Here is a 23,008-nt window from a genome sequence, read left to right as displayed (position 1 = left end):
GTTTCAACAACTGTACTATAAATGAATAACTCCCCTTAAAAGAATGAAGAAAAAGTGCCGACCCTTTTCAAGATTCGATTCTATAGGCTTTTTCTGCATAAGCTTCTCTTCTCCTTTATTTTCAAGTCCAGATATTTCCTCTTTTGTCAGAACTTTATATCCCTTGACTTATAGACCACCTTCATCATCTGGATGTCCGTGTAGCAATTACCCCAACAGTCTAAACTGGATTTATCTTCTCTCTAATGGTTTCCCTTCCTCTTTTTTCTTATTTTGGTGCCACTGGTCAGTTAGCCAAACCAGAACCTGCCTTCCCTTTTTTGTCTCCTTCCATCTGCAGTCATTTACCAAAGTTCTTTTTTCTAGCCAGATTTTTTTCTCCATTCTCATAATTGCTGTCTTATTTTAGTTCCTCATTTCTCGACCTGGGCTTTGGCATTTGTTCTGACAGATATCATTGCCTTCAGCGCTCATTCTGCCAGCTCTAATTTCTCTTTGCCTGAAGCATAAAGTGCAAACTCCTGTAGATCAGCTGTGCTGGAGTAGTTGCTATTGCTTTACTCTGCCTACCATTAGGTTTTTTTTTCTTTTCTTCCTGCTCTCATCACTCCTACTCTGTTTATCAGATTGCTATTAACTGTTTAAACAATTACCATGCTACTTGATTGCTCAGAGCTGTTGTTAGTTCTACTATTTATTGATTGGATGCTGACTACATGCTAGTGTGTAATCTCAAACCAACCCTACTAGGTGGCTATTAACATTCACTTTTCACAGATGAGGAAACAAATTTCATAGAGGTTAAGTGACTTGGCCTGAGGTCGAACATCTTGCAACTGGCAGAGCCAGAATCTCCAATGCCTACCTTTAGCGTGCAGAAATCTTTAAAAACAAAAACAAAAACAAAAACAAAACAAGCTTTTCAACCTTTTAATATTTAACTCCCAATACTTTTCTTTATGATAAAGACAATGTTCACACTGTTTGGGGTTTATAAAGTGCTTCCACATGCCTTCTACTGCAGCCAAAGTGTTCTACTTGCCCCTTTGCCTTTGCTCTTGAGTTTTGTTTCAGTTACTCTCCCCCATTTCTTTCACAATCTTCCACATTCTTCAAGACCCAGCTCATCTCCTCCAACCTAAAATCACAGCAGCTGCTTCTGAGATCTGTGCAGCTTTCAGCTGAGACCAGTTTGTGAACTAGATTGTCAAATCCATATGTACAGCAAGCATTATCTGTAGACTAAATGATTCAGCTTGCTTGTCTCCATGTATTTACCTCTTTTTTGAAAGTATTTTTCTCATTAATATTAGAAACAAAGGGTATGATAGGTGTCTCTGGTCCTCCCAAGTAAATTATCTTTCATCACACACAGTAGATACAATGAGTCCCAGAATAAATACCATGTTCTTTTTTTTTTTATTGTTGTAGTTATTGATGTCATCATTGTTGGATAGGATAGAGGGAAATGGAGAGAGGAGGGGAAGACAGAGAGGGGGAGAGAAAGATAGACACCTGCAGACCTGCTTCATGACCTGTGAAGCGACTCCCCTGCAGGTGGGGATCTGGGGGCTCGAACCGGGATCCTTATGCCGGTCCTTGCGCTTTGTGCCATGTGCGCTTAACCCGCTGCACTACTGCTGGACTCCCAGACACCCAAATACCATATTCTTTTTTTTTAAATTTCTTTATTGAGGGATTAATGTTTTACATTCAACAGTAAATACAATAGTTTGTATTTGCATAACATTCCTCAGTTTCCCATATAACAATATAAATACCATATTCTTAAGCCTCCCTTGCAGCTAAAAATGATCATATAACCAAATTTTGACTTTGTAATGTAAAAAGAGTGTTGTATCTGCCTTCTGGAAAACTGATGATTTCAGAGATTAAATAATTGACCTCTAAGTCACACAATCAGTAACTAGTTAAATTAAAATGAAAGCCCATGTCTTTCTGACCCTATTACTGTTGTAAGTGGAAAAGAGGAATGTCTCCTCCCCCTCTCCCTCCTCCTTTTCTTTCTCCTCCTCCTCTTTCGGTTATAAGGAGGATGAGATGCTGAGGCTGAAGCAGTCATCTGGAGTCGAGGTAGAAGTGACATCTTGAGGATGATGGAGTCCCAAGATTAAAGGAGCTCCTGGAATTTGAGAAGCCACATGCCAGTTCTCACTGCTTATGATTACATGAGAGAAGTAAACAGATTTTATTTAAAGTGTTACTTTAGTTTTCCATCACTGGCAGCAGAAGTCCTATACAAATATAAAGCACTTCTGTAATCATAGGAACTTATAAAATATTTTCTCACCCCCACACCTATGGACCTCTAATCTTTGACAAAGGGGCTCAGACTATTAAATGGGGAAAGCAGAGTTTCTTCAACAAATGGTGTTAGAGACAATGGGTTGAAACATGCAGAAGAATGAAACTGAACCACTGTATTCCACCAAATACAAAAGTAAATTCCAAGTAGATCAAGGACTTGGATGGATGTTAGACCACAAACTATCAGATACTTAGAAGAAAATATTGGCAGAACTCTTTTCCGCATAAATTTTAAAGACATCTTCAATGAAACAAATGCAATCTTGGATGGACCTTGAAAAAAATCATGTTAAGTAAAATAAGTCAGAAACAGAAGGATGAATATGGGATAATCTCACTCTCAGGCAGAAGTTTAAAAACAAGATCAGAAGAGAAAACACAAGTAGAACCTGAACTGGAATTACTCTGGGGTGCGTGGGTGGGTGGCTGGGGGAGAATACAGGTCCAAGAAGGATAGCAGAGGACCTAGTGGGGGTTGTATTGTTATATGGAAAACTAAGAAATGTTATGCATGTACAAACTATTGTATTTACTGTTGAATGTAAAACATTAATTCCCCAATAAAAAAATTTAAAAAAAAAAGGCCTCCAGGAGCAGTGGATTTGCAGTGCCAGCACCGAGCCCCAGCAATAACAACAGTGCCTGAGGCACAACAAACAAGCAGAAAAACATAGTTGAGCAGTACTCTGTTAAAATAAAGTAAATGTAATAAATAAATATATTTTTTCCATGCTGGGGCACTACTGTTCCTGGCTAACATTCTCAGACAGAAAAAGAGAGAGAGGGAGAGAGGGAAAGGATACTACAGCACCAAAGCTTACTCCAGTGCAGTGGGGACTGGGCTCAATCCTGGTCATGTGTGGCATATGGCAGACAGTCTCCAGGTAAGTCTTGCTGGCCCTGCCAAATGTGTTGACTTTTACATGGTGTCTCACTTAGAGTCAATCACTTGTCATCAGGGACATGTTGCCTTATGTTTATATAGACATATATGTTTATATGCAAATTTTGTAATTTCTTAACAAAATAGTGAGTTCCTATAGAGTTGTTCTGACTCATTACACTGTAGTTCGTAGTAGCACAATGCCCAGCACATACTACTAGATGTGGGGCTGGGTGATGGTGTACCTGGTTGAACACATATTCTTTTTTTTTTTTAATTGTTGTAGTTATTGATGTTGTCATTGTTAGATAGGACAGAGAGGAGGGGAAGACAGAGAGGGGGAGAGAAAGATAGACACCTGCAGACCTGCTTCACCACCTATGAAGCGTCTCTCTGAAGGTGGGGAGCTGGGAGCTCGAACTGGGATCCTTATGCTGAAACTTGTGCTTGGTGCCACCTGCGCTTAACCCGCTGCGCTACCGCCTCACTCCCTGAACGCATATTCTATAGTGCTTAAGGATCCAGGTTCAAACCCCTGGTCCCCTCCTGCAGGGGGAAGCTTCTTAAGTGAGGAAGCAGTGCTATAGGTGTCTTTCTATCTCATCCTCCTCTCTCTGTTTCTCCCTGTGTCTATCCAATAAATAATAACCAAATAAAATATTGAAGACGTTAATAACTACTAGATGGTATGGCTAATGGCTATTTTCACATTTAATAACCAGCACAGTTTGTTTCACTTTTTTGCTTTACAAAATTCATTTGGTATATATTCTATATTAAGTACTTAAGCTTTTTTCTTTCTTTCCTTTTAAAAAATTACCTCATCATTTTTCTGCTCTAGTGTCTTAAGTTTGCATTTCATTGCTCTTTGATAATTAGGGAGAATTTATACAAAAAAGCTTAATAGGGGGCTCGGGCGGTGGCTCAGTGGGTTAAGCGCATGTGGCGCAAAGCGCAGGGACCGGCATAAGGATCCCTGTTCGAGCCCCCGGATTCCCACCTGTAGGGGAGTCGCTTCACAGGCGGTGAAGCAGATCTGCAGGTGTCTGTCTTTCTCTCCCCCTCTCTGTCTTCCCCTCCTCTCTCCATTTTTCTCTGTCCTATCCAACAACGAACAACGTCAACGATGGCAATAATAATGGCCACAACAAGGCTACGACAACAAGGGCAACAAGAGGGGGAAAATGGCCTCCAGGAGCCGTGGATTCATGGTGCAGGCACTGAGCAATAACCCTGGAGAAAAAAAAAAAGCTTAATAGGATATATTTAGTACCTTAGGGGTATATTTTAATGTAAGCAATAAGTGAAAGAATGCAGTCTTAGAAATAATTCAAATAGTGGAAATGATAAAGTGAGTGATTTGTGTTATTATTTCTCTCAATTCTTGCCTATCTCACTTTCATATTTCATAGAAAATGAAATATAAATCTATAACATTATAAGTATCAGAGTTAAGATTGCTTTGTTTATATATTTATTTTAATTTCCACTAGGGTTATTGCTGGGGCCTGGTGCCAACACTAGGAATCCACCGCTCCGGGTGGCCTTTTTTTTTTTTTTTGACAGGATAGAGGGAAATTGAGAGGTGGAGGGATATATGAGAGAGAGAGAGAGAGAGAGAGAGAAGACAGACATCTGCAGACCTGTTTTACCACTCATGAAGTGTCCCCTTGCAGGTGGGGAGGGGGATTGAACCCCAGTTCTTGCTCATGGTATTATGTGCACTTAAACGGGTGTATCACCACCCGGCCCCCAAGACTGCTTTATGATGCATTGGGATTTAATTATATCTTAAGTATATATTGAGAAAAATATGAGACTTGATCTTAACAATTCCATTTAACTTCCTCTGATGCAGCGGGCACTCCTGTGTGGTACTAGGGGCTGGAACCCAGGTTGTGTGTATGACAAGGCATGAACCCTACTGGGTGAGCAACCTCTTGGCTCCATTAAATACTTCAAAAATAATCCTTGCAGAGTAATATGTCTGTATGTACATATACACATATATTACTTATTTATCTCATTATTTATTTTAGTATAACCTGTTTTGTTGAAGGATTTGTGATCTATGAAACTCACAGTTTCATTAATTTAAAGGATTGATGGCATCCAGAAAAGAAGAAAAGGGCCGGGCTGTGCACACCTGGTTGAGCGCACACATAAGCCGGTGCAACAAGCAGGTTCGAGCCCCCTGCTCCTCACCTGCAGGAGTGCGCTTCATGAGCAGGGGTGTGTCTTTCCCTCTTCGTGTCTATCTTGCCCTCCTCTCTCAAATTCTCTCTGTCCTATTAAATAAAATAGAAAGAAAAAAGAAAAGAAAAGAAAAGAAGAAAAATGACTGCTAGGGTTGGTGGATTTGTAGTGCCAGCACAACCCTGGTGGCAAAAACAAACAAACAAACAACCCCCCCAAACACCTATATCTGTATCTATATCTATCTATAAAATAGGGACAAGAGACAGCTCGTCCAGTAGAGCATGTGCATTGCCATTCAAGAGGCTCCATATATGAGCCTTGGCATCTCACATGGGAAAGCTCCACAGAAGGTGGACCAGTGCTGTGGTGTCTCTCTGAAATACTGTAAAAGATACTGTAATATCTTTCCCACCAAATAACTCCTTTCCGAGGAAGCCATTTGTATTGTAATTTTCTTACAACTTGTGCTATCATTTTTCTTGGACTATGCTTTTTTGTTACTTTCTTTTGATATTTTATTTTACTTTATTTTATTTTTTAAATTTATTTATAAAGTTAAAAAAAATACCTGACAAGACCATAGGATAAGAGGGGTAAAATTCCACACAGTTCCCACCACCAGAGTTCCATATCCCCATGCACTCCCTTGAAAGCTTTTCTATTCTTTCTCTCTCTGGGAGCATGGACCCAGGGTAATTACGGGGATGCAGAAGGTGGAAGGTCTGGCTTCTGTAATTGCTTCTCCACTGAACATGGGCATTGGCAGTTTGATCCATACTCCCAGCCTGTCTCTCTCTTTCCCTAGTGGGTCAGGGCTCTGGGGAGGTGGGGCTCCAGGACACATTGGTGAGGTTGTCTGCCCTGTGAAGTCAGGTTGGCTTCATGATAGTATCTGTCACTTGGTGTCAGAGTCCTGGAGCTGAAGGGTTGACATCACAGGGCTGTCGTCTGTGGACACAGTTTAAAGTGAAACAAGTTGAGGTGGTACTGGTTGTATTGATTAGGTTGAGATGAGCAGGTGCAGTATCTATCAATTGGTATGGATCAGGAGAGGTGTGCCCTGCCGCTGACTTTCCAGGACTGGGAGAAACCTGGGTTTTATAGAGAATGGGGAGGGTTCCTGCTGCCTTAGGATTTAAGAAGGCAATAGATAGTTATTATTATAACCAAATTATTTGGAAATTGGATGGACTCTGAAAATCCTATTGTTAGGATTTTCTGTATCATACAAGACCTCACCATGATTCATGTCCTTTAATGCTAGTTATACATAGCTGTATCTGATATAGTGATGCAGCCAGTTGCTTCTGGTCTCTCTGGTCTAAGATTATAGGTGATTTAACATTTCAAAGCAAAGGTAATTATTAGAAATGTATTAACAAGTGGGGGTCGCCAGCGTGTTAAACGCACGTGGCGCAAAGCCCAAGGACTGATGCAAAGCCCAAGGGCTGACATAAGGATCCTGGTTAGAGCCCCCGGCTCCTTCCCTACCTGCAGGGAAGTCGCTTCACAGGCAGTGAAGCAGGTCTGCAGATATCTGTCTTTCTCTCCCCCTCTCTGTCTTCCCCTCCTCTCTCTGTTTCTCTCTGTCCTATCCCACAACGATGACATCAATAACAACAACAAGGGCAACAAATTGAAAAAAAAAAAAAAGCAAAGTAGAAATGCATTAACAATTTAAGACCACTCTTAAAATTCAGTCAAGTTACCAATTTGAAACCTTAAGTGCTTAAATTGAGGGAATATATACTCAGAACTGGGGTCTATGCATCAAAAAGTTTGAGACATTCATTCTATTTTTCCCCTCTCATATTGATTAAATAGTAATTAATAAGACTATACGTTAATAGGAGTGTGTACTAACACCATTTCTGCTACCAAACATCTGTGTCCCTACCCTAACCCCCCGATAGTGAAGTTGAAAATCTACTCTCACCCTCTTTTTCCTTGTTTATAGGGTTATCTCAGTATATCTTGCATCTTTACAGTTGTGAAGAAATTGTAGTTTATCTGATTTGAGGGTGTAGTCAAATTTTTTCATTTTAATTTTTATAATAATGTTAATAATGATTCATAAAATTATGAGATAACAGGAGGATAATTCCACATCAGTCCCACCACCAGAGTTTTGTGTCCCCATTCTCACCATTGGAAACTGCACCAGTTCTCCCGAAGTCACGGATATGGGTTGACTATTATTTCCATAACTGTTTACATTTACATGTATTTGCCCATTTTTTTCTATGGTCCTGCCTTCTATTCCTTTCTAAATCACACCTACACCTGTTACTACTTGTGAATGTATTTTTTTTTTAAACCAGAGCACTGCTTATCTCTGACTTACGGTGGTGTGGGGGGATTGAACCTGGGACTTTGGAGCCTCAGGCATGAGAGTCTGTCTGCATAACCATTATGCTGTCTTCACCCTAGTAAAATACTTTTCAAGCAAAAAATATTTAGCTTCTATAACTAGCTATACAAACAAATCATTTTGCTTAGCCTTCTTTCAAGGTTTTGAGAAATTTGGACTCTGAATAGAAAAGCTGACTTCACTTGTACAGATGGTACACCTGCAATATATGGGAAAAAAAAACAGGTCTCAAGAGTATATTCAATTCTGAAGAAAAGAAATGTTTAGAGACAGTCTATGTTGCAAAATGTGCAGTCAGGTTCATGAAATGATGTAATGGAGGAACTGATTGTATCTCGATTTTCACCTTGATTGGCTGTTGATTGTTTGCAATTTAGGGGTTATTTGGAAGATATAAACCCTAATATGGAGGCTTAATTCATTTTAATAGGACCTTGTGATTGGATTTTCAGACTTATTGAGAGTAACTGAGCTGCTTCTTCAAATCAAGGCCTTTGTTTTTAAAAAAGTAAATTAATGGAGTTGAAAATAAAATGCTTACTTATTGATTGATTTTTTAATTATTTTTTATCTTTTTATTTACTATTTATTTATTGGATAGAGACAGCCAGAAATGGAGAGGGAAGGGGGAGATAGAGAGGGAGACAGAGAGACACCTGCAGCCCTGCTTCACCTCTTGTGAAGCTTTCCCCCTGCAGGCGGGGACCATGCACTCAGCCAGATATGCCACCACCCAGCCCCTGATAATAAAATGTTTTATTAGATCTTCATTGATTCACAAGGCTGTATTTTGTAATTGAAACGACAAGGTATTTGAATATATTGAAGCAGAAGCTACCAAGTGGAAAATATGCTCATTAGCTTAGAGAAGTGCAAACTTTCCCATTCAGGTTTAACAAGGGAATCGAGCAGATGGCACTCAAGATGATACATATTTCCACTGCAGGACTGCTTCATATCAGCAGAGCGATTAGTGCTTAATGTTGGTGCAAAGAAGATACGGTTTACAGACTTTGATGTATTTGATTAATACTTTACATTTCCATGATTGGATTCGACTTAAGGCCAAGACAATGTGCCCTCTCAGCGTGGCACTTTCTCAGGGCAACCCAAGAAAGCTGAAAGCAATGTGTTTGTCGATGGTTAACAGAGTGCTCCGTGAGTGGGGTCTGTGGACTGTTCCATTGGTGAACTTGTGCCAGTCCGTGTCAAGAATAAGCATAGCTTGGCTGCAGAGAGAGCTCAGTGGGTAGGACATGTGCTTTGCCTGCATGCGACCTAGGCTTGAAGTCTGACACCACTTGGAGGTGCTGTGGCACTGGAGAAAGCTCCAGTGCTATGCTGTCTCTGCCTTTTTCTGAATGAAAAGGTGTTCCAGGAGGGGTGAAGTCACGCATGCTTCAGGCTATGGCTCCAAGAAAAATGTATCATGTATGCCTTTTATCTCATTTTCTGGTAATTCCTTCTTATTAATTCAGTGCCAGGGAGTGAGTGCAGGGCCTTCTATGTGTGCAAGACTTCTGAGTGCTCCCTCCCAAGCCACTGCTTGTTTTTTTAATTTCTTTAAAATCAAATTTAGAACACAGGAGAGAGGAGACAGACACCTCAGCATCACTCCACCATCCTTGGAGTTCCCCAGGTGTTACTCTTATTCCTCCCAGACTGTGACAGAGATCCAACCCCAGGGCCTGAGTAGTCCTCAGGCACAAACTCTAGCAGAGATGGGGAACGTCTGGCTCTCAGGCCACATGTGGCTTGCCAAGTCAGTTGGTTTGACCCCACGAAGACGTCTTCTGGAGGGACATAGCAATGTTAAGTGTTAATTCCTTCCTTCCTTCCTTCCTTCCTTCCTTCCTTCCTTCCTTCCTTCCTTCCTTTCTTCTTCTTCCTCTTCTTCTTCTTCTTCTCCTTCTCCTCCTCCTCCTTCTCCTTCTTTTTTAATTTATAAAAAGGAAACACTGACAAAACCATAGGATAAAAGGGGTACAACTCCACACAATTCCCACCACCATCCCTTCCCTTGATAGCTTTCCTATTCTTTAACCCTCTGGGAGTATGGATCCAAGGCCATTGTGGGATGCAGAAGGTGGAAGAGGTCTGGCTTCTGTAATTGCTTCCCCACTGAACATGGGTGTTGACAAGTCGATCCATACTCCCAGCCTGCCTCTCTCTTTCCCTAGTGGGGTGGGGTTCTGGGGAATCGGAGCTCCAGGACACATTGGTGGGGTTGTCTGTCCAGGGAAATCTGGCATCGTGCTAGCATCTGGAACCTGGTGGCTGAAAAGAGAGTTAATATGTAAAGCCAAACAAGCTGTTGTCTAATCGTGAACCTAAAGGCTGGAGTAGTGCAGATGAAGAGTTGGGGGGGTCCTCCATTTTGTAGATAGCTAGTAGGTATATTTTAGTTATATTCCAAAGGGCCTGTGACTTTACTAGTTTTTTTTTTCCCTGAGCCTGAAATCTGATATGCAGGTGGATCCTAATTATTATCTGGGGAGATGATGCCATGGCTGGAAAAAGGACCAGAAAGCTGGATCAGGGAAGAGAGTAGCTCCCAAATATGGGAAAGGTGTATAAATATTGTTGACTGTAAACCCCATTGATTTGATGTGATCTGGGGCCCATATTCAGCTTAGGAGCCTATGTGACATCTGCATCCTTGAATTGTTAATTTTTAAGCTGATAATTTTGTATGGCCCATGTATGATGTTAAAAGTATCTGAATGGCCATTGGCAGAAAAAAGAGGCCTCACCCCTGCTCTACTGGGTGAACTAGCCTCTGGCCCCTTCTTATATTTTTTAGAAATAATTTTTATTAGTGATTTAGTTTTTACAAATTTATAAGATATTAGGGATATAATTCCTCACCACCAAAGTTCTGTAGACACACACACTCACCCCCCACCCCATTTCTCCCAAGGTTTTAGAGGCAGGTTGGATACTGTTTTTTTGTTTTTGTTTTTGTTTTGCAAGTTTGTGTGTTTCAGTTCTGTCCACTTTGTCTAGAAGGACCAACGCCATCTTTTTTAATTGCCAAAATTTACCTATCTAGTCACTTGTCGATGAACATTTAGGGTATTGGGTAGGACAGAGAGAAATCGAGAGAGGAGGGGAAGATAATGGAAAATTGTATTTGACTTATATGCTTAGAACACATGCATTGTTAAGATTTCTTCATACAAAAGTAAAATAGGACTTAGGTGACTTAAATACTTGCATTCTGCGGAAGTAGGTAATCAAATATTTCCTACTTATCACTTCCAGTAGGCATGTTAAGAAGGTAACATTCTGCACCAGAGAATAGCTCACCTGTTATGGCGTGTACCTTGCTATACTTGGCCTAGGTTCAAGTCCCAGAACCTGGGAGTTCCAGGGAACTAGAGAAAGTTCCAATGCTTTGGAGTCTCTCCTCTCTCTAATTGTAATTTGAAAAATCAGCTCGAGAGTGGTGAAATTGCACATATGAGTCTCTAGCACCACCAAAAAAAAAGGAAAAAATTACATTTTGAGCTTCATTTTAACCCTTAAGCACTAGCACTGTCTTTATTGACTCTGCCTTTGTTTTTATGAAATTGTTTTTTTAAATTAGTCTGTGGTAAAGTTTCCATGCATATTATTATTATTGTTAAACATTTATTTATTAACACAAAAAGGAAGGTGGAGAGAGAGAACCAGAGCATCACTCTGGCACATATACCTAGGTGTAAGTCCTGTTGTGCTCTCCTATTATGGGCATATTTAGTATTTTGCATCTTAGTATAAGTTTAATGATGTGTTTTTGTACTTTTTTCAGGAAGATTCTTTGGCAACAGATAGCTTCCTTGTGGATTACTTTAATGAATTTCTAAGCCTTCCAGTAAGTATACTGTTATGTTCTATGGATTGTATTGTCAAAGCAAATTATTATAATCACTGGATTATTTTGTGAGAAAAAATTTTCAGGGATAATATTTTTTTAATGTCAAGTAACACTTGTGTTTTCTTATGGTTAAAATCACTTGGGTTTAAATCATATTTAGTAATCTGATATATGAAAACTGAAATGTTTCTACCATCAAAAGCGTTCTGGAGTGGGAGAAACAGCATACTGGTTATGCAAAATATTTTCATGCCTGAAGCTTCCGAGTCCAAAGTTCAATTCCCCAGTACCATGGTAAGTCAGAGCTGAGCAGTATTTTGGGGAAAAAAAAATCTATGCAAAATGCGATAGAGTTGTATTTGGCACCATTTAAGACTTTGAACAGAGGTGATAAAGATATAAAATCAAGACAATTAAAAAACTAAATTTGGGAGTCGGGTGGTAGCACAGGGGGTTAAGTGCACATGGCGCAAAGCGCAAGGACCAGTGTAAAAAACTAAAATTTCATTTTTGCAATAATTGTCATTCTCTTTGACAGATTCTAAGATGAAATGCGTGTTTAAAGCAGTTAAACTTTTATAACAATAATAAGTAAGACAATGGTGGATGCCAAATAAGAGATTTTCAGCTATAGACAGCAGTGACTGATAGTAAATGTTGAAGTGTTTGGGGAAAAACAAAATGAGGGTTCATAAAAACACTTACATTGTATATGAAAAATTGATAATCAGAAATGTCAGATAAAAGAAAATTAGATATTGTACTTTCATTATTGTTGAGAAATTATTCACATATTTCTATTAAAATATTTACCAGGAAAGGACTGGGGAGATAGTGATAGTTCACAGAACTAGTATGTGAGAAATTTCAGGTTTGATCCCTGTCACTACCAGTAGCCAGAGCTGAATGGTGCTCTAGTAAATATAATGAAAAGAAGGAAGAAAAGAAGAAAGAAAGAAAGAAAGGAAGAAAGAAGAAAGAAAGAAAGAAAGAAGAAAGGAGGAAAATATTAACGGAAAATTTGGAAAATAAAAACAAGGCAAAAGTAAAATTGAAGGGAAATGTTAAATCTTAAAACTTAATCATTAAAAATGTCTTTTTTGGGGGGCTAGGTGGTGGTATACCTGGTTGAACATCTATGTTATCATGTTCAAGTCCCCAGTTCCCACCTGCAGGAGGAAAGCTTCATGAGCAATGAAGCAGTGCTACAGGTCTGTCTGTCTGTCTGTCTGTCTCTCTCCCTCTCTCCTCTCCTCTCAATTTCTTTCTGTCTCTATCTGAAAATTTTTTAAAAATTAAATAAAAATGTCTTCTGAAGGTAAAGTGCTAGATGTACTTCCTTGCCTAGGTTATTTTTCATATATATATGTATACATTTACATATGAATTTTTTTTTTTTTGCTTTATGATGTTTTCTTTGTTCCAAAAACCCCTATGCTCTTGTCTGCATTTGGCATCACTGAGTGTCCAGAGCAGTTATGGGGACTGTTGAGATAGCAGACCATTTACTTTTCCATAAGTAGGCCCGAGTATTTTAGGATTCTCTTCTGGTCCCCCCCACCTCTCTTTTTCTTTTTTAACACTCAACTCTGACTTATGGTGATGGTATGTGTGTGTGTAGGTGGGGTGGGTTGGGGTGTCGGGTTGAATCTGGGACTTCAGAGCCTCAGGCATGAAAATCTTTCTGAATAACCACTATGCTATGTCTTCACCCCACATGACTCTTCAAATTTAATTATCCAAGTATGTGTTAGTAAAAAGCCCAGTAACATCACAAAATTATCAGAATTTTTCCTTTCCAAATTATATAGTCTTTTTATAGCCTCTACAGCTTCTAGGCTCCCCCCCCCCCCGCACACAAAGGTGTGTGTATTAAAAAGGAATATCTCAGGAACCTGGTGGTAGTGCAGCGGGTTAAGTGCACGTGGCACAAAGTGCAAGGACTGGCATAAGGATCCCTGTTCGAGCCCCGGCTCCCCACTTGCAGGGGAGTCGCTTCACAAGCAGTGAAGCAGGTCTGCAGGTGTCTATCTTTCTCTCCCCCTCTCTGTCATCCCCTCCTCTCTCCATTTCTCTCTGTCCTATCCACCAACGATGCCATCAACAACAATAATAATTACAACAATAAAACAAGGGCAACAAAAGAGTATAAATAAATTTAAAAAAGGAACATCTCTTTATTGGGTATGATTTTTGTTTCTCAAGATTAACATTGTCTTTGTGGTTATCTTTATTTTTACTTTCTCTAGAAAGTAAATTTCCCTGCCTGCTTTCTTTTGAAAAGTTACTTTAATGATAAAAATAATGCAACAAAGGTAGGGGAAAAAAAAGGTAGAAAAAATTCAGCCCTAATTATGCATCCAGTAAAAATAGACATTACCAGTTTTGTATGTTTCTTTCAGGCTTTAGGAAAAATGACACCTTTTGAATGATACCTTGTGTTTTTTGTTGAAGTGTTCTAAGTAGTCCTTTCTTTTGGTCTCACCTTAACAGACACCCAAGATTTGAATCCTTTGTATGTCTTCTGAAAACCAAGAGGGATATTTATCTCTTCTTCTCTATCCAAATTTCTGCTTTTACTCTCTCTCTCTCTTTTTTTTATTTCTTTATTGGGGAATTAATGTTTTACATTTGACAGTAAATACAATAGTTTGTACATGCATGACATTTCCCAGTTTTTCATATAACAACAAAACCCCCACTAGGTTCTCTGTCATCCTTTTTGGACCTGTATTCCCCCAAACCCAGAGTCTTTTACTTTGGTGCAATATGCCAATTCCAGATCAGGTTCTACTTGTGTTTTCTCTTCTGATCTTGTTTTTCAACTTCTGCCTGAGAGTGAGATCATCCCATTTTCACCCACTGTTTCTGACTTATTTCACTTAACATGAATTTTTCAAGGTCCATCCAAGATCTATTGAAAACAGTGAAGTCACCGTTTTTAATAGCTGAGTAGTATTCCATTGTGTATATATACCACAACTTACTCAGCCACTCATCTGTTGTTGGACACCTGGGTTGCTTCCAGGTTTTGGCTATTACAAATTGTGCTGCTAAGAACATATGTGTACACAGATCTTTTTGGATGGGTGTGTTGAGTTCCCTAGGATATATCCCCAGGAGAGGAATTGCAGGATCATAGGGTAGGTCCATTACTAGCCTTGTAAGAGTTCTCCAGACTGTTATCCACAGAGGTTGGACCAATTGACATTCCCACCTGTCGGGTTGCGTTGCTGGGGAGAGAAAAGAGACCAAGAATTTGTGGCATGGAGCTAGCAAAATAGCCGCCTCCCACTATGCACAGCAGCCCTTCTCCAGGTCTGCTTGCAGAAGAGAGAAGAGCAAAAAAGGGTGAACCCGGAACAGCAGCAGGCTTTATAGGGTAATAACCAGAAGTGGCAAGTCGGGACGGGATTGTCTAGGAAAGGGGGTGGATAGATGCAGAAGGCATGCTGGGAAGGTGGAAGCGTTCTAGCAACTGTTGCAGTGGTTTTAACTTAACATATCAATACCCTGAGGGGATAACGTGGTAGATATCTGTAAATAAAACTTGCATAGAAATATAATGGTTTGTGGGCCCTGCCAATGTTTGACCACATCTGCGCAATTACCCAAAACCCACCAGCAGCGCAGGAGGGTTCCTTTGACCCCCACAACCTCTCCAGCATTTGCTGCGGTTACCTTTTCTGATGTATGACATTCTTACAGGAGTTAAGTGGTATCTCATTGTTGTCTTTATTTGCATTTCTCTGACAAAGGCTTGGATCATTTTTTCATGTGCTTCTCAGCCTTTTGGATCTCTTCTGTGGTGAATATTCTGTCCATCTCCACTCCCCATTTTTGGATGGGTTTTTTTGTTTTCTTGTTGTTGAGTTTGACAAGCTCTTTATATATTTTGGTTATTCAACTCTTGTCTGATGTATGACATGTTAAGATCTCCCATTCTGTGAGGGGTCTCTTGGTTTGGGTAGTGGTTTCTTTTGCTGTGCAGAAGATTTTTAATTTGATGTAGTCCCATAGATTTATGCTTGCCTTAGTCTTCTTTGTAATTGCATTTGTTTCATTGAAGATGTCTGTAAAATTATGTAGAAAGGAGTCCTGTCAATATTTTCCTCTAAGCATCCAATAGTTTGTGGTCTAACATCCAAGTCCTTGATCCACTTGGAATTGACCTTTGTATTTGGTGAAATATAGTGGTTCAGTTTCATTCTTCTGCATGTTTCAACCCATTTTTTCCAACACCATTTGTTGAAGAGACTCATCTTTCCTCATTTAGTAGTCTGGGCACCTTTGTCAAAGATTAGATGTCCATAGGTGTGGGGGCTTACTTCTGGCTCTCAATACTATTTCATTAGTCAGTGTGTCTATTCATGTTCCCGTACCAAGCAGTTTTGATGACAATGGCCCTATAATTCAATTTGAGATCTGGGAGTGTGATGCCTCCAGTTCTGTTCTTTCTTCTCAAGATTGTTTTGGCAATTCTAGGTCTTTTCTGGTTGCAGATAAACATTTGTAGCATTTGTTCTATTCTCCTAAAGAATGTGGTTGGGATCTTGATGGGGATAGCATTAAATTTGTATATGGATCTGGGTAGTATATTTATTTTGATGATGTTAATTCTTCCAACCCATGAACATGGAATATCTTTGCATTTCTTTGTGTCTTTTTCTAGTTCCTTGAGTAGAGATTCATAATTTTCAGAATACAAGTCTTTCACTTCTTTGGTTAGGTTTATTCCTAGATATCTTATGTTTTGTTGCTATAGTAAAAGGAATTGATTTCTGGATTTCAACTTCTCAGAGAGGAATGCCACTGACTTTTGAATGTTAATTTTGTAGCCTGACACCTTACTGTATTGCCTGATGATTTCCAAAAGCTTCTTGCTGGATTTCTTAGGTTTTTCTGTGTATACTATCATGTCATCTGCAAATAAGGAGAGTTTGACTTCTTCTCTTCCAATCTGTATGCCTTTAATTCCTTGCTCCTGCCTGATTGCTATGACAAGAACTTCCAACACTATGTTGAATAGTAATGGTGATAGTGGGCAGCCCTGTCTAGTACCTGATCTGAGGGGAAATGCTTCCAGTTTTTCACCATTGAGTATGATGTTGGCTGTAGGTTTGCTATATATGGACTCCACCATCTTGAGGAATTTTCCATCTATTCCCATTTTTTTTTTTTTTTTTTAGTGTTGCGATCATAAAAGGATGTTGCATTTTGCCAAAGGTTTCTCTGCATCTCTTGATATGACCATGTGGTTTTTGGTCTTGCTTTTATTGATATGCTGGATCAGGTTGATTGATTTGCGTATATTAAACCATCCTTGCATGCCTGGGATAAAGCCCACTTGGTCATGATGAACAATCTTTTTAATATACTGCTGTATCCAGTTGGCTAGAATTTTGTTTAATATTTTGGCATTTATGTTCATCAGAGATATTGGTCTGTAGTTTTCTTTTTTGGTTGTGTCCCTGTCTGCTTTTGGTATCAAAGTGATAATGACTTCATAGAAGGTGGAAGGGAGTATTCCAGTGTCTTCAATTTTCTGGAAGACTTTTAATAGTAGAGGTATTAGTTCTTCTTTGAAGGTTTTGTAGAATTCATTTGTAAAACCATATGGTCCAGGACTTTTATTTTTGGGAAGGTTTTTGATAACTGTTTCAATTTCATTAGCTGTTATGGGCCTGTTCATGTTATCTGGTTCCTCTTTACTTAATTTTGGAAGTTCATAGGTATCTAGGAAATTGTCCATTTCTTCCAGTTTTTCTAGCTTGGTTGGCATATAGTTGTTCATAGAAGTCTTGCATGATATGCTGAATTTCTGTGGTGTCTGTTGTGATATCTCCTCTTTCATTTATGATCCGATTTATTTGGGTCTTCTCCCTTTTGTTTTGTGAGTTTGGCTAAACGTTTCTTGATCATGTTCACTCTTTTGAAGAACCAACATTTACTTTCGATGATCTTTTGTATGGTTTTCTTATTTTCAATGTTATTTACTTCTGCCCTAACAGAATAATAAATAACATTGTCCTTCTGGTTGCTTTAAGGTTCCTTTGTTGTTCTTCTTCTAGGTCTTTAAGATGTCCAATCAGGTTGTTTATTTGTGCTTTTTCTTGTTTCCTAATGTGTGCTTGTATGACTATGAACTTCCCTCTCAGTACTGCCTTAGCTGTGTCCCAAATGTTTTGATAGCTGTGTCTTCATTTTTATTTTCATTGAACTCTGGAAACATTTTTATTTCTTCCTTTATTTCCTCTCTGACCCAGTAGTTGTTAAGGAATGTACTGTTGAGCTTCCACATTTTGGGACTATTACTAAACTTTTGTTGATTGTTAAGTGTTAGTTTAATTCCACTGTGGTCTGAGAAGATGCTTGGGATGATTTTAATGCTCTTGAATTGGCTGATGCTGTCTTTGTGTCCTAACATATGGTCTATCCTTGAGAATGACCCATGTGGACTTGAGTAAAATGTGTATTCCAGTTTCTTGGGATGAATGACTCTGAAAATGTCCAATGGTTCTAGTTTGTCTATCTCCTCTTTTAGCTCCCTCATGTCTTTATTGATTTTCTGCCTGGATGATCTTTCAAGTTGAGAGAGTGGTGTGTTGAAGTCCCCTACTATTACTGTGTTGTTTTTAATATATTGCTGTAGTTCTCTTTCAGTAGATGTCTGATGTATTTAGATGGCTTCTCATAGGGTGCATAGACATTAATAATTGCTAAGTCCTCTTGATTGACCAATCCTCTGAGCATTAAGTAGTGTACATCCCTATTTTTTTAAATTTTATTTATTTTAAAGTCTGTCATGTTAGATATGAGAATAGTTGTTCTTGCCCTTTTTTTGTGGGCCATTGGCTGCATGATAGTTTTCCATCCTTTCACTTTGAGTTTGTCTTTTTCTTGTTTAGTTAGGTGGGTTTCCTGTAGACAGCATATTGTTGGGTTGTGTTTTCTGATCCATCTTCCTACTCTGTGCCTTTTAATAGGTGAATTCAGGCCATTGACATTTATTGATCTCAAAGATTGAAGATATTTTAATTCCAATCTTGTAGATTTATAGTGTTCTGATAGATGGCATATTTATCGTGGTCTGACTGTTTATAGGAGACCTTTCAGAACTTCTTTCAGGGAAGGCTTTGTTTTAGTGGATTCTTTCAACTGTTGCTTGTCTGAGAAGGTTTTTATGCTTTTATCTGTTCTGTATTACAGTCTAGCAGGATACAGTAGTCTTGGTTGAAAGCCTTTCTCATTGAGCACTCGATAGATATCTTGCCATTCTCTTCTGGCCTGTAGTGTTTGTGTGGAGAAGTCTGCTGCTAATTTTATGGGTTTTCCTCTGTAGGTGACTCTTCGTTTTTCTCTTGCAGCCTTCAGGATCCTTTCTTTATCCTTATTCTTTCCCATTCTAAATATGATGTGTCTTGGTGTCTTTAAGTCTGGGTTAATTCTGTTTGGGACCCTCTGGGTTTCTTAAACCTTTATGTCTTTGATATTGTCTAGACTAGAGAAGTTCTCAGCTATTATCTCCTGAAGAATGCTTTCTTCCCGTCCCTCTCTTTCTTCTTCTGGTAATCCAATAATGTGTATATTATTTCTTTGGAAGTCATCCCATAGGCCTCTGTTGTTGTTTCAATAGCTCTTAATCTCTTTTTTGAGATCTCATATTTCTTTTTAAGTTGTCTGCAATTTGTCCTCAGTTTTACTAATTCTGTCTTTAGCCTCATTTATTCTGTTTTCTTTCCCCTCTACTGTTTTCTGGAGTTCATCTATTTTGTTACCCTGTTCTGATACTGTTTTAGCTTGTTCAGCTAGTTGTGTTCTTAGCTCAGCTATTTCAGATTTCAGCTCTCTAATAATCTTGAGATAATTATTGTTTTTTTCCAGGGTCTCATTTGTTGTTTCTGCATTTCTGATGGCAATTCTTTCAAACTATTTACTCACTCCTGTGATTATTTCCTTAACTAGTGTTTGGATGTTGATCTCATTATTTTGTGCTTCACCCTTTGGGGGGCTTTTTGTTGGACTCTTCTCATGGTTCATTTCTTCCATATTTCTTCTTGTTGGTTTAACCATTTTATATATTATGTTATCAGGTCCCTCTCTCAGTACTTTTCAAATTACTGATCACTGTTGCCTGGATTGACTTGTGTCTGAGTAAGTTACTTAAAGATTTCACAGTTGTGGAAATTGACTGTTGTTTCAATATTATTTTAATTCCTGAGTTGGAGCACAGAGGTTTAAAAGCCTCTTTGGTTCTTTTTCTTCCTTGTAGGCTGTGAAGCCTGAGGGCTTTTAAACTATTAGCAGGCTTCTTAGCTTAATCACTGACCCTGGTGATTTGGTGGGTTCCTGATGTCATTCTAGTCCTTTCTTGTTTTAGTGTCAGGTGGTCTCCTTTGCTATTCCTAGCTGACTTGGGAGAGGAGAGGAGAGAAACACAGCTGCTGCTGCTAAGTAGCCCCGACTCTGGAAGTCTCTGCTTCCTCTCTCTCTCTTTCTCTCTCTGTCTGTCTCTCCCTCTCCTTCTTTGTATCTATATTTAGTATCACACCATGTACCTATTATTTATCCAAGATGGTGGAAGGGGAAATTTCACAAAAATGGGCCTAAGAATCAGGATTTCTGGCTTCTACACTGTTTTGTTTTGTTTTTTTTCCATTACACCACTATACCCTTGCTTCTCTTCCCATAAAAAAAAAAATACCCCAACAGATCTAAGCCTGAGATTTTAGATATGCAGCATTCTGCATCTAAACAGATTTTTAGGTCATTCAGATTTTAGAGACTTCTTCCATATTTGTAGTGATATGCCCGAGGTTCTCTAACTGAATTGTGGCAAAAATGGGCCTAAGAATCAGGATTTCTGGCTTCTACACTGTTTTTTTTTTTTTTTTTTCCATTACACCACTATACCCTTGGGACACATTGTAAGATTCAGCAACTGATGGCTGGTAGTCTGCTCTCCAGCCCCCACCCCATTAGTTTTTGATGAGGGGAATCCAGGACAGTTGCTGCTATTACAAATGATTATGGCACTTTCCAAATCTTAGCCTTCATAAGTTCATTCCGTTTGTTCTGGTGCCAGGTTCACAGTCAGATATTGTTTTCATTTGGTGTCTGGGAGCTTTTTTTGCTGTCAACTCTTTATGGACAAGTGTTTGCTTATTAAGTTTTCTTCTGTACTATAGTGTGAAAACATTTTTTCTCCTTTTGGTTTTGTTTTGTGTGTTTTATGCTCAGTGACTGTTGTGGATTGAGTCGATGAGCCCACATACAGATTTAGGTTGGTTCTCTGTGGGTGGTTTAGAATGTTTGTGACATTTATGGTTTGCGGAAGCTGAAGGGGTGGCCTGTTCTATACTGTCCTTGCAAGATAGATATGTCATGTGTTTGCCAGACATAACATAGCTATGTGCCTTTGGCATTTTACCATAACTTTTTTTTTTATGGATTCTCTACACTTTAAAAAAATATGTAAACTATTATAATTTCCTGCAGCTTTATGATGAAATTATATGTTAGATGGATTTTGGGATAAGGAGGGAGAAAGAATAAAGAAAAATAAAATGGGAAAAAGAAAGAAAGGGGTGAAGGAGAAAGAGATTAAAAGGAAAAGAGGGAAAGGAAAGGTAAGAAAAGAGAAAAGCAGAAAGAAAAAGGAAAAGAAAAACAGAATATATATATATGTGTGTGTGTGTATATATGAAATGAAGGACTTGGGTCTTCTATCATAATTTAGATATACAGAGATTTATTTTTAAAGATGTTGATTGAGTTCTAGGTGGTGCTGCTTAGTTTAGTATTTATTCCTAATGTTTTTTCATAAGCCTTGTTGCTCAAATATGAAGTACTTAAATTACTTAATATAACTCATTTCATTAAAGACATTTTCTGTGGCCTGTTATTCCTGCCATCTTATTGGTGAATATGTCCAAAAAATAACTTATAGCTAAACATCTAAAGTGACAATAAAACTTAGGTTAAAAGAAGTTGTTATTGGTACTGAGTTGTTACAGTCAGATGTTTTTCATTCGTGGACTCTAGGATGCATGTTTAAAATATAGCTTTGGAACTCAATTAGTAGAGACAGAGTTGGAGCAGAGATGAACATGTATTAAATTAACCCAGTCATTAGTTTTTAATTTAAATACTGTTCAGCTAAATAATTTGGCACCCAATAAGTTTCAGTGGTATTGGGCTGGCAGTGTAAGCACACCACTAATTATTCACAGGTTTTTTTTTCCCCTCCTTTTTTTTAAAGAAGTGTGGAACCAGCAATTTATTGTGGTAAAAATATTTTCATGCACTTACTTTTTCTGTGAAAATATTTTTCGCACATGGATGACTGGTACTACAAAGTTAGCTTTCACCACCTTCAGGTCAGCTTCTTTTAGAACATTTGGAAGAATGATATCCTTGAAATAAGAAAATTAAGTAAGGGAAAGAGCCGTCTGTAACAGCTTGTGGAGGATTGGGTTTGAGGCTTAGGCTGAAGATTTTTCCTGTCATATGATTAGAAGCCGAGTGTTCTCTCAATTAGCTTACTCAGCTTTCTGAGGGAAAGACTTTCCACATCATTCATTTCTATATTCCTTCACCTTATGTCTTTTATTGCCACATATTAAAATTTTTAGGGGTTTTGAAGACAAATTTGACATTATTTAAAAAGAAAGGATTTGATATTTGTGGTATTTTTTAAACAGACAATAGAACTTCAGGCAATAAAACATAAACAAGAATTTGTTTGTGTTTATGAAACATTCATGGTGAGCCTTTCCACATATAAAATACACATGAAAGTCAGCATGAATGTCAGCTTTGATGTCTGTCTTAATTTGGATTCTTCGTCTCTCCCAGCTAAGAGCTCTTCACTGGTCTCCCACCTTTCTAAAATAATGATACTCAGAATCATGGGGTAACCTGTTCAACACAGAAAACTGGGCCCCATCTCACAGAATTTCTGATTTGAGGGAAAATTCCGAGAATTTGCATTTCTAACGGGTTGCTAGATGATGCCACTAGACCAGAACTACTGACTTGAGAAGGAAAGTTTAGAGATATAACAATTAATAGGAAGTTCTTGATGAACTAGTCCTCTGGATTTCTTGCAAGGCTTATATCCTATTATTCAACCATACCAGACTACTTCCAGTTTATTGAAGGTGCCTCTTACTTTACTTTCCTGTGTCTTGATACACTTGATGCTTATTTTGCTGACTTATATTCTCTTCTTTGTCTCCCTTATGAGAATTTTTGTTCATTATTTAAGAATTGACTTTTATACACATCTGATGAAAGTAAGTGAATCATTCTGGGCAATTATTCTGCTTTGTTCTTTATTCTTGTAGCGATATAAGAGTGGAGTTGC

The 23,008-nt window shown here is 38.6% G+C and overlaps 1 protein-coding gene across 4 annotated transcripts in view; it reads left to right on the top strand.

Moving 5' to 3' along the window:
- The window catches only part of RGS22 (regulator of G protein signaling 22), a 194,574-nt gene that overhangs the window by 4,189 nt on the left and 167,377 nt on the right, over positions 1 to 23,008 (top strand). For all 4 annotated transcript variants that reach the window (XM_060196009.1, XM_060196010.1, XM_060196011.1 and 1 more), the window contains exon 3: positions 11,575 to 11,637. In XM_060196009.1, coding sequence (XP_060051992.1) covers positions 11,575 to 11,637 — 63 coding nt within the window. The remainder of the gene's footprint in view (positions 1 to 11,574; positions 11,638 to 23,008) is intronic.

The sequence above is a fragment of the Erinaceus europaeus genome, chromosome 8 (assembly GCF_950295315.1).
Source record: "Erinaceus europaeus chromosome 8, mEriEur2.1, whole genome shotgun sequence".
NCBI classification, from domain to species: Eukaryota; Metazoa; Chordata; class Mammalia; order Eulipotyphla; family Erinaceidae; genus Erinaceus; species Erinaceus europaeus.
Note: the sequence above shows the minus strand (reverse complement) of the source record. Positions and strands in the feature narration are given on the sequence as shown.